We start from the raw sequence: 12538 nt of genomic DNA on the forward strand, positions 1-12538 counted from the left end.
CACACGTGTGTCTATATTATAAATTATAAGATAAGCCCTATGTCGTATTGTTTTCTATATGGGGAGTGGGGTGGGGTGAATATGGTAAATTACTAACCGGGAAAATAAATACCCACTCTGACCCAAGACCCCTGTTACGCGCCTGGTGTTAGCGCCAATGTGTGCCCTTGTGCGGACAGGGGATGTGCCCTCCTCTGAAGCTGGAAATCTTGTTTTTGCAAAATAAATTGATGCAATTTGCTATTATAGGCCTAATTAATAAATTCCCCATCAACTGATAACCTTAAACATTCTTGGAATTGACATAACATTACTGTCGTAGTACACACCCTTCAGTGTGAAATGTGGCTCTCTTTGCAAGCACATCTAACATCTAAGGAAAGAAGAGTTTAGATTGGTACCAGATAAAATAATTTTGTGATCAACATTAATACATTATGCTAATTTTCATCTTTGTAAGTGCATAAGAAAGTGCAAATTATTTCTATGACAGTCTTTTGAAGTGTGTAAAGCTCCACTTTATCCCATACATAGTCAAAATATTTGGGGGGATGATACAATGGACCATCCCCCCCTTGTCAAATATTGGGGGTATATCCCCCATTCCCCAGGATCTATGCATATGAATACCACACAGCCTGATACTCAGATGCAAAAACTCAGTGAGCTGGAGGGGCAGAGCCTTCAAATTGAAGTTAGTTCATAGTAATAATAAGAAGAAGAAGAAGTAGAAGAAAAAGAAGACAAAAAACTTGCCAATATACCAAGGTTTTCATCCTCATTTGTGAGGCTGTGGTCAACAATGATGATGATAATGATGATGAGTATTATTTGAATCAAAATTATGTACAAACATGAATTCTAACTAAACAACATACTGTAAATCTTCTAGGTCATAATTTGTAATGTCATTAATCAAAAAATAAGAAGAACCAATGCAAGAAGACAAACATCGACACTGTTTTCAAGATGCTCCTCGTCCAGGGTTTGGTTGGTAGAACCAAGTCTTCTCAGAAAGCATTTAAAATGGAGGTCCATTGAACCCATATGGCTCATGTGAATTCTGAAGAACCTGTTACATCTTTCGGAAGAGCAGGGGGTTACCCCGATGCCATGGTTCATTTCAACCCCTGTCGTTGTGGAATGATGTGAACATGTAACTAATATAAGTGCCTTTTTATGTCCACTAGGTAGTCACGGACCACGCCAATATGCAATTCAGAACAATGACGCTGCGAGTTACGTGTTATTTTCCAAACTTCACCCTTTACAAGTAATAATAATACATTTATACAGAGTTCATATGAAGGCCATTTGCAGGGAGTAGTTCCTTTCCCGAGCTATTAATCAGAAATGAAATGATGCCATAAGTACCCTCAGGGAGGTCTAACATTTTCAAATCCTATAGTTATTTATTTACAAAGTTTATCAGAAAACATGGTGATCCAAAATATATGGCCTTTAAACGTGGTACATATTAAGGTTGTTGAGTATACACAGCTATAGTCAACATTTCTAACAATGCTGTTAATATTGATTCAACATTTATAAAGTTTAATTATGACTTGCACATTTGAAGTAACATCATTAATCAACAATAAAATAAATTCGGTGAACTTCATGTAAACTTTTACGTATAACCAGTATGGATCAAAAGATTTGTGTTTTACGTTCAACCAATTGCATAGGCAAGGCATATTGGATCGTGGTTAGAGTCAGGAAGTCTGCGAAGAGTATTTAGGAGGTAATGAGTTTTGACCGCGTATGTCCCCCTTGGTTTCTACCTGTCTGTATCTTGAAATCAGGTGTGCTTAAATGACTGGGTGATTAATGGTACCAATGACCCATTATTCCCAATGCATTTGACCCATATCTGGTTGATAGCCTCTGGGGTATGTGTGGGTAGTATTCGAAGGCCATAGGTATTTCTTCAAAGGTGATATAGACTGTTATAAAGTGGATTGAGAAAAGTTGTTTTAACGATGAAAAAATGGTGCTTTATAAGAATACCTATATTATTATTATTATAAAACATCTACCGATAAGATGTATTGTTATTTAATTCGCATCCAACAGCAAGTAACTGACCAATTAAAGATGGACAATGCTTTGTAAACTAAGTCACTTTATGAAGCTTATTAGGGAGTGGAGTTTTTTTAGTTGTGAAAAAAAGTCCTGCTGCCATATATGGCCATATCAATTGAACCCAGGACCCTGGGATTAGAAGGCAAGCATCTTATTAACCACCAATCTATTCAACTCCACTCCATCACTTTATTCAGAAAAAAAGTGAAGGAAAACATGTACAAAAAACCTAGGTCAATGTTCATTAAACAATTGCAAGGTAAAATCATACAAAAGACACATTACAAACATTTAGAGAAACTTAACATGAATATTATTTAAAGAATATAATATTTTTAAAAAATAACTAGTCTCTTTATGAGGTTTAGGGAGTGAAGTTGTTTTTTTTTTTAGTCGCGAGAAAAATTCTTGTCACAGGAATTGAACCCAATACCCTGGGTTAGAAGGCAAACATCTTAACCACAAAGCCATTCAACTTCACTCCTATTACTGTGTTTAAATATGATTCAACTAAACAACATGTGGTGGCAAGCCAGGAGAAGGCCACTTTAACTTGGTTTTGCATGGGTACACTCTATACTCCGAGTAATGTAAATACTGCTTCTGTACTTCAGTCAACACGCTCCTTGAATGTTGAAACAATACAGCTGACCTGACCCTATTAGAAAATTATTATTATTATTAGCATTATCATGGGATTTGTCGGTTGGCAATTGATGTGAGAATTGGGTAAAGTTGACCGATACATCAGAAGAATCATATTTATAATATGAATATATGTAATTAATATTATATATTTTATTAATATATTTATGTAAAAGTAAATATTAATTATTTTATATTTATTTGATATTTTTTTTATTTATAATTGATTATCATAAAGTTCTGTGTGGTCTAATGATTAGGATTCATGGTTTTCACCCACACGGCCCAGGTTTTTGATTCCTAGCAAGGGAAGGGTATTTATTTTTTAGGAGTACGAGCTTTCTTCGGTTTGGGTTTATACCTAATCCTTGCTGCTGGCAAGATTGTACTTTACTTTGCCAAATAAATATTATTATTTATTATGTTATATATCTTTATTGCAGGCAGTTACTATCAGAAATGTTACCCGGCCCACAAGAAGAGGAAAATTATTCAGCAACACCAAACCACGAAAATTTGCTTTGAGCCGAATGTACAAGTTAGTTAAACAAGTCTCTTTTATTATCTTTTTTTATTATTAGCATGTTACATGCAGTAGGGGCATCACTCATGCTTCTCTAAACATCTGTTTATTTATCTATATTTATACATTCATTCATTCATTCATTAAGATAATATAATCCTTTGTTTATTCATCCATTCATTTTAAAGTAAAGGGTATTTTTAAGGTCCTGTTATTTATTTTCTAGAAATGTAGAGTTCAATGCCAAATTCCCCCAGCTTCAAGTGAACTACTGGGCATCCGGTGCTAAGCAGCGGGGCATTGAGATGTGTCTAGGGAAGGGTAGCTTTACATCAAAGTTCAACCTGCAACTCAATGACCCTCGTGATGGACTCGTTCACAGAACGGTGGTAAGCTCCAGCTGCCTCATCAATTTCAATGTCAATCTCAAATAATCAATAATCTTTTTATTGATTATTGATTGATTAATATCCAAAGGAGGTTTTGTATTCACTGCTGTATGTCTGTTTTATTTTATTTCTTCAAGCAAACAGTAGAACATAAGAAAATATAAGACAAAGAAAGAGGGAGGCTGAGGAGGGTCAAAAGTTGTACAAAAAATAATATCACCAGGTGTGCCCCTCCCCTCTAACCAAAATATTAAACATCAATTATAAAAACAGATATAAAAATATAAAATGATTATTATATTAAAAATTCAAATATACAAAATTATTTAAAATCAAACAATTGCAAAATCGACCCAGCTAATATAATTATTTACTCTTGAGCATAAAAGAAAATAATCAAATTGCCCATACATGCCCCATTTATTTTGCTGATTTGTAGGCTTTTTTTTTTTTATGAAAATCCTTACCAACCAACTTAAGGGTCTATTTTAAAGACAATATAAATGGTATTAGGACAGAAAAGTGTCATGGAAACTGGTTTGGGGTGGGGGTGGGCGTAATCAAACAATTATTTTTTCTATGAAATCTCAATTTTTCATTGCAGTAGGTGCACTAAAGCTCACTTTGTACGACGGTTGTAAAATCCAACTCCACTCTCTGTGAACACTAGGTGGCGTGACGCCGTCTATTGATTTTCGGTGGCAGTTTGAGCTGATCGTCATTAAAAATAGAATTGCATAGGCTGGCGACTATCGGGCACAGTGGGTGCCTGGTTTAACGGCTGGTTATATAAAAAGTCTTGGCTAAGCTAAAAAATGGAAAAAGAATTTGTGTCAGAACAAGCCAAGATCAAGAATCCCATTAGCCTGGTTGTGATTGGAGCATGAAATCGTATTTCTCAATCCCATTACTGAAGCCAAATCTACCCTTAAGCCACATATCAAGACTTAGTTCATTGAGTATCACTTTACCTTAGGTAGTTACATTCTGTAATGAAATTTTTCGGGGTGTCAATCAAAGCATAGCAACTGACAATTATGATAATGTTAATAATAATAGTAACAACGACATCTAATATTAGGTGCATGTATCCATCTCTGAGAGTTGCTCACAGCGCCATTTTATTCAATTAGCGAGTCCAGACTTAGCATATGTCCCACATACGTAAGTTTACGATTGTTTGTTGCAGCTTTTTGTTTTGTGTGACCTTGTCAACAGTAGCAGTAGCTCCAGAAATTTGGCGATGGGGTACGACATGTCCTATGGGTTGGTCGGAACCAACGGGAGGCTAGAGCCTCAGACAGGTTCCAGTAATAAAAAAATAAAAAAATCACTGCTAGGTTTCACAGGGAAAGTTTTTATGGCTTAGTATGTCCAAATTATGCTTTTGGACCACATTATTAGAGATTAGCAATCAAAATAACGTTATTTGGATGGGGAGGGGCAGGGGCCAAGCCTGTCCGACTGGGGGGTGGTTTGTAGCAGAACTCTTGATTAATGTGTCCAAATACTGTACTTTTTTACCAGAATATGAAACCTGCTTATTTAGTGTCCATATTTGAAATGTTATTGTAAGACCTTCTATTCATGGTTTGATAGGATTGGTTTCCATATTAATGTCAAAATCAATAAACTACGTTCTCGTTTTCTTATTGTTCTCAGGCTGATTGGAGTGTGACTGGAATGGTCTTTGACGTCGGGGAAAGTCATGCCTACCTCTACACAACAGGAACTGATAATTACCAAGTAAGATATAGACCAATCTATTTACAGTGATTATTCTCCCTCTCCAGCTGCCATAGAAGGGGGATTCTTTTTGGGGGTGGGAGGGATGTTGGGTGGTGATTCTTGTGCATCATCTGCTACAAATATAAATATTTGAATTATTGTACATATATTATGCTGTTTCAAGCGTAACCTACTCTAATTAATTTGGACCATTGTACATAGACATGACATGCATGCGGGGGCCCCCAAGAAGTTCCCCAGAATTGCTGGCGCCAGTAGAGAAAGCCCTTTCCTGGATTTGTGTATACTTAAAGATAAAAAGTTATTGAAAATTGAATTCCATATTTGAATTGCTTTATTTGTATGTCTGAAATTAACTTACAATCAAATATTTGTATGGGAAAAAAAAAATTCCCTGCCAATCAACGGACAGTGAATACATTTCCTGTATTCTTTTGCATTGACCCTTAAATTAGCTGGTAATCAATTTAAGAATTTTTTTTATAGTAAAAAGTCTGTAAATCAGTGAAATTTTTTTTCTCTTTTATCTGTCCTGGTTTGAGGTTAATAATTTATTTGAAATAAACTATTCAGGCTTTTTATGAATTTTTAAGGTTTCATCCGATTTTTTTGGCAGACAATGTGTCTTTAAGTTACTTTTTTGATAAATTACGATATTAGTAATTATATTAACAATCGTTTGTGAATATAATTGTAGATACACTGAATTAAGTCATTCTTTAATTTTGAAAGTACATTAAAAGTAACCTTTAATCGTAGTAGATATATCTGACACACCCTGATTAAGTGAGATATACCTACACATGATACCCTTATGTAAATATTAACAGGTAAGCCAAGAATTAAGCATGGGATTGTTTGCTCTTGGAAGCGCACTTTTTGATACAAGGGAAATTTATTTACTACTTGATAATGCCCGCAAGCAGTCAAGAGTTTTAAACAAGAATTCAGATATTGATCATAATTATCGAACATGACACTTTGTTTTTTTAAGGTTGGAATGCCTTCTAAGTCAGCTTCAGACAGACACCATGTTGCAAGTGTTGAAAAGTATGTTCCACTGACTCATAGTAATTTTAAGGACACTCTCATACGCATTCCTTCCCTCTTTCATACACCCTTACCACCACTAATGCATACACCTACCACCTCCAATGCACATTTTTACCCTTGCTCATACATTCCAAACACAACCAATGCATAACTCTACCCACCAGTAATGCACAATTCAGTCCTTGCTCAATGCTCATACACCCCAAGCACCACTAATGAACATCCCTATTCCAGGGGAAAAAAATTTTGGAGGCCCCTTCCACATCAGCGAAGTATTTCGTTCATGAAGTGGCTGAGGGTGGGTAATCTCCCTATAGACTACCACAGTCGTGTCATTACAACGCCAGATGGCGCCCTCTGTCACCAACCGTTCATTACTTCTTTTATTTTCTATAATTGCTATTTCTTGATCGTCTCACTTTTCTAATTTTTTTGCAACAGAGTTGTATATTGCCGCCAAAGTTCAAGTCCGAGTAGGACACCTTCTGTTGAGGAACTACAGGAAGGGGTACCCCTAACCTCAGACACAGATCAGACAGAAGATGGAGGAAATGACAAGGTAATATTTATAAATATATTATCAAAATATGTTTTTTAAACTTTTTAGTATTCAATATTCAAAGATTAATTTTTATATTTTTTTTGCTCCAGGGCTTCATACATAAACTTGTTGTTTATGAGTTTCGTGGCTCATGGACACGGTTTAATCGTGACGCTGTCCTTGGGATGTACGATGCCTACAGTACAGCTCAGACTCTGAAGCACAACCTGTCCACAGAGGCCCTCAAAGGCATTAAAGTCGACAGCAAAGGACCTGTAAGTTCTGAACGTAGAAAACTTTATTAAGTCCTGTCCAGATTATCAGATTTTTCTTGACAAAAAGAACTGTTGTATGCCCAGATATAGTCATGATGTGCCTATATATGGTCATGATGTAATGTCAACATGACCATATTAAGGCAGTAGTGGTTTGCATGTTGTTTATTATTAATTCTGTATCTTAATGCGCCTTCAACAGTTTTTCCATAATTGGATATCTGCGCTATATAAAGCTTAAATAATAATAACGATGATGATAATAATAAGGATTATAAGAATAACAAGGAAAAGTTCTGGTATTTTTTTCCTGAAAGCTGAGATATGACCTTGTTTTTAACAATTAATTTTTTATCCTTTTGTAGCGATCTCACACCCCGATGACTCCACCCAACAGCACCAGTGGGTCATCAACCACAACTGGTACCACTCCAAGTCCAATGTCCTTGCTTCAAGGGGGACACGGTGCGAACATGCTCCACCAACTTCTTTCGGAGACTGCCACCAAGTTTATGGTGTTTTCTGAGGAAATTTCTGGAAGTAATGAGATGCTGTTTGGCGCTCAGGCCTGTACCACGGATGATGTCATGCTTAAGAATTGGCTAAGTATGAATTTCATCTTTATTTTCAGAAAGATAAGCATGTCTGTTAAGGGCACGCTAAAATCAGAATATTGTTTGTACTTGGTCACTCTCAGATATTGTTAGATTCCACTAGGACACCAGGCTAGTTTACTGGAGGACGTGGGTTCGATTTTTTCACCCGAATCACTTTGCTCCACCTTCAGGAGCAAAAAAAGTCTCCCCATATTATAGGGGGTGTCTTCTGAATATGGTTAAGTCATAAAAGATAATTTTTCTCACTTGCCAGCCAGAAAAGTGTCCCATAATAAGGTTGTCCCCTTAAATATGGTTGTCTTAATGTAGGTGTCCTACGGTATACTTACAGTATAACACCTATTTAGATTCCTTTCATTTAATTGGATGATTATATACAAGTGCAATTAACCAATAAAAATAAGTTCATTGCTTAACTAATGTCACATTGTTAGTTCATTAATTTTGCTGTGCAACTATATATTCCAGTTCACCAAAATATGGGTTGATCACTCACCATATTTGACTTTTTGACCTTTTGCATGCTTAGATGTTCTAGATGATTTTTAGGTTTCTGTAGTAGGTGTTGATAGAACAAATAGTACAAATAGTGAATAATTATTATTTGTTATGCCTTGTTGAATAGAACATTCCATCCTTCACTGTATTAAAATATTCTGACTAATTGCACTCATAAATAATGTATGCATATAATTGATGCTTACTGCGGAGAACACAGAGACTAAACTAGGTTAGTTATTGTAGTTGTAGTGCCTTTTAGTTATCAGGCTGCTGAATCGGATCACTACTGTAAACGATACAATCGGACAATACAACATAGAACTACTGGGTCCGGATGATTGCTCCGGTGTTTATGCTAGCCACTGCTCAACAACTTGCTTTGTTAGCATGTGGCATCGTGTGGTACACTAATATGCAAATTGTTATTCAAATTACTGAGGTACATATTGATATTCAAATTTACAACAGATGCTTAATTAAACTATTGTTACAATGCATATTGTCACAACCCTCAATTTCATCATCCATATATTAATAATAATAATAATAATAATAACATACAAATGTTTATATCTGTCTCTTATACACATCTAGATGTGTATAAGAGACATTTTTATATAAAGAAAATCCAGCCATAGTTTCCTACAACAATATTTTTCATTATTTTTTTATATGTTCCTACATAATGTTTGTTTTTTTTTTTTCAGTTGAGTTTGTTAATAGCCAGGTGATGCTAAAAGGTTGCGAGAGGTCAGGGTATGTCATTGTAAGTGCTGCCAATGCTCAGGTTATGCAGTGTCGCCATTGGCCAGCATGGAGGGGTGGACAGCTGACGAATAAGACAACTTGGGTAGGAAAATTGGACAGCATGCAGGTAAACAAGACTTATATTTCATACATTTTTTTATATACAATATCTACGTAAACATGTATATTTGTGGGACATGCATGTATTCCTGTATCTTCTCTGAATTTGTTACAGTCTTATAAGTCAGTTGTCACAGTCAGTTGTACAATCTTTTGTACACCTGACGGAATTTTGTAAACATGAATTTCGTCAGTTTATCATTGTTTATATCACATCAGTATAGGTAAGTAGTTGGTTGTCATCCAAATAAGAACTTCATGAATGTTTCTGACAAGAAATGCCAATGCTCTTGAGTTCTTTCCATCATAGATTAGCTTCACAGATGGTATGAGGAAAATAAAAGAAAGAGAAGACTTCCAAATATATACAGTAAAAGTGTATAAATATAAAAATAAGCATTAGTAGTTTATAAAGGTTTTTTTTTAATAACTTTCAAATCTAACAGCAATTACACTCACGACTTACAGGATAAAATAATACTTATAAACCTGGGGCGGATTGCTATAAAACGGTCTTAACTGGTAGTCTTAACTCCTCAAATAAAGCCGGCTTTACAACTCAGACGGTCTAATACTAAGTCACTCTGTAAAGACCATTGCTATAAAACGGTCTTTGCTTAGACCGCTTTGAGTATTGAAATACAAACAAACACTCCCTGGTAACTTAAAATTGAGGGTGCTGTTAGGCTTGTTCAACACATGCATATTTATCAAAATGAATGTAAATGAACGTAGACTGGTTTTTACAGATGCTGAGAAGCTTGCTGAATATTCGTTGTTTGATTCTTAGTCTTTGATGATCTAGGCCTGGTCTATAGTACCTGTAACGCCATGATGAAAATGATTTAAGACTGTTTTAAGCCTCCTCCGAGTAGGCTTTAAAATTTAAGACGGCTAACTGGTTAGAGCCCGGTATAGAATGGTCTATAATCTTAGACCTGTAGTGACGTCAAGATTAAAGCCGGCTAAGCATTAAGACCGTCTAAAAACCGCTTATTGCAATCCAACCCATGTCTCTTTCATGAGGCTTAGGGAGTGAATCCTGCAGTGTTTGAACCCATATCCCTAGGATTGGAAAGCAAGCATTTTAACCTCCATTCTACAGCTCCAGTGTGTTATACATTATTTTAACCGAATCATGATATTTATTTGCCTTTTCAGTACTTTGCTACTGTTGAATCTCCCACTTCAGCCAGCAATGAAAATGTATTATGGTTGTCAAAGAGCTACATAGAACGCACAATGCAGCAGCAAGCCGTCGATCTCACAGACATCCCTGATCTAGTTGGCAGCGGTGAGTCTGTTGGCGGTGTTGTAAGCGACACAGTTGGGGCAACAGAATTCCAAGATGAGGCAGTACAGCTTCAGCGCATTATTTCTCGTTGCAGTTGTCAGTTCTACTACGCCAGCTATGGAGAGGAGTTGGACCCCGAAGTAGCTGCAGAACCCCCTCCTGACAATTCTGAGGTAAACCCTTGTGTATTGATTTGCTGGGTTTTTTTTTTTGTAAAAATAAAAGATTCATTGAAGAATGTCAGATAGGGTAAAAGAATACAACAATACAATACAATATTTCTTTCTAGTGTTCACAGAGAGAATTGCTCTATTAACCAGCCATTGATCAGTACCATTACTCCTACAGCATCATTTCCTCAATGTTCAACACCTGTTAACTCACCACTCATCCGAATCTACCAAGGCTCCTAACCCAATACTCACTTCTTCCAACCGACAAAACTCTTGATCCACCACTCCCAAATCCCACTTCTCTAAGACCAGCACATCTCCAAGACCATCGCTCCTCCATAGCCACCATTCCCCTCAGACCTCCCACCCCTCTTCCAACCTACCACAATAATGGGTAAAGGTAAAGGCACTGAATTGCCAATGGGCATGGTCTGTGACTACCCAGCCACAAAGAGGTGCTTATAGTAGCTACATATGTACACATGATCCCAATGACAGGGGCTGAAATGAACCATGGCACCGAGGTAACCCTCTATTCTTCTGAAAGATGCAATGGGTTCTTTAAATTGGACATAAGCCAAATATGTTCCTGGACCTCGGTACTACCAACCAAACCCTGGGTGAGGACCGGCTCGAACCAGTTTATTTTTCATTAATGATGTTACTTAAAATGTGCAAGTCATAATTAATCTTTCTAAATGTTATCAATATTAACTGCGTTGTTGACTATAGCTCTGTGTATTCAACCACCCCAATATGCACCATGTTAAAGGCCGTATGTTTTGGATCACCATGTTTTCTGATGAACTTAAATAAATAACTATAGGACTTGAATATGTTAAGCCTCCCTGAGAGTACTTATGGCATCATTTTATTTCTGATTAATAGCTCGGAAAAGAAACTCCTCCTTGCAAATAGCCTTCATCTGAACTGTATTATTATTATTATTATTATTAGCAATGGTTAAAGGTAGAAGAATAACCCATAACTCACAGCGTCATTGTGCTGAATTGTGTATGGTCCCTGGTCTGTGAATATATAGCCACCATAAGGAGGCGCTTATAGTCATTATGTGTTCACATCATTCCACTACGAGGGGCTGAAATGAACCATATAAAACTACACAATTATTATTATTATTATTATTATTATTATTTATTAATCCTTTTAGCACTTCTCATAAAGAACCACTATAAAAAGTATTTAGCTATAATGTTTTGTATCAATCTACTTCTTGAGCAGAGTAGTGTTGAGGGCGGTATACTGCACCAGGATGAAGCTGTTAACTCGTTCACCTTGATGCATCAAGACCTGGATGTGTGTACTAACTCAGCTCAGTATTCTACTATCATGGATATCATCAATAATCTACTGCTCTATGTGGAACCAAAGCGAAAGGTCTCGTCAATTTGTTCTTTAAGAAACAAAATAAATGAAATAATAGCTATAATATATTGATGTAGCAAATCCAGGGATGCTAACAGTTCCAATTACCACCTATTTACTGATGGTAATACTGGACAATTATAACCTCCTTTGCTATCTTAAAACCCACAACAAAATATTTCAAAATCCATGGAAGGTTTTTTAAATCGTGCAATACATGCTATTCAAGTATTTTTGCTTTGATATTCATATAAATCCTATTTTTTTTTTTTTTTTATTCTGATGCTGAATACACTACAATCATGAATAGCTAGTTTAGTATGCTTAATTTTAAACATCCTGTTTTTTACTTGTGTCTTGGGTCCAGCTAGTTAGCAGATACAACTAATTATGTTACTAATTAGTTTTTTTAATTTTGTCAATCAATGAATTGACCATTA

At 36.0% G+C, this 12538-nt stretch overlaps 1 protein-coding gene across 1 annotated transcript in view; it reads left to right on the forward strand.

The window, feature by feature from the left end:
- The window catches only part of LOC117105237 (protein KIAA0100-like), a gene marked incomplete at its 5' end in the record, with an annotated part of 58185 nt that overhangs the window by 31537 nt on the left and 14110 nt on the right, over nt 1-12538 (forward strand). The window contains 10 exon segments of the mRNA XM_033246318.1: nt 3174-3268; nt 3480-3642; nt 5305-5388; nt 6386-6441; nt 6886-7003; nt 7096-7260; nt 7626-7866; nt 9086-9252; nt 10407-10712; nt 11955-12110. Coding sequence (XP_033102209.1) covers nt 3174-3268; nt 3480-3642; nt 5305-5388; nt 6386-6441; nt 6886-7003; nt 7096-7260; nt 7626-7866; nt 9086-9252; nt 10407-10712; nt 11955-12110 — 1551 coding nt within the window.

This window comes from Anneissia japonica, unplaced genomic scaffold (assembly GCF_011630105.1).
Source record: "Anneissia japonica isolate Jap-2015-1 unplaced genomic scaffold, ASM1163010v1 scaffold287726_len2788222_cov184, whole genome shotgun sequence".
In the NCBI taxonomy this organism is placed as follows: domain Eukaryota; kingdom Metazoa; phylum Echinodermata; class Crinoidea; order Comatulida; family Comatulidae; genus Anneissia; species Anneissia japonica.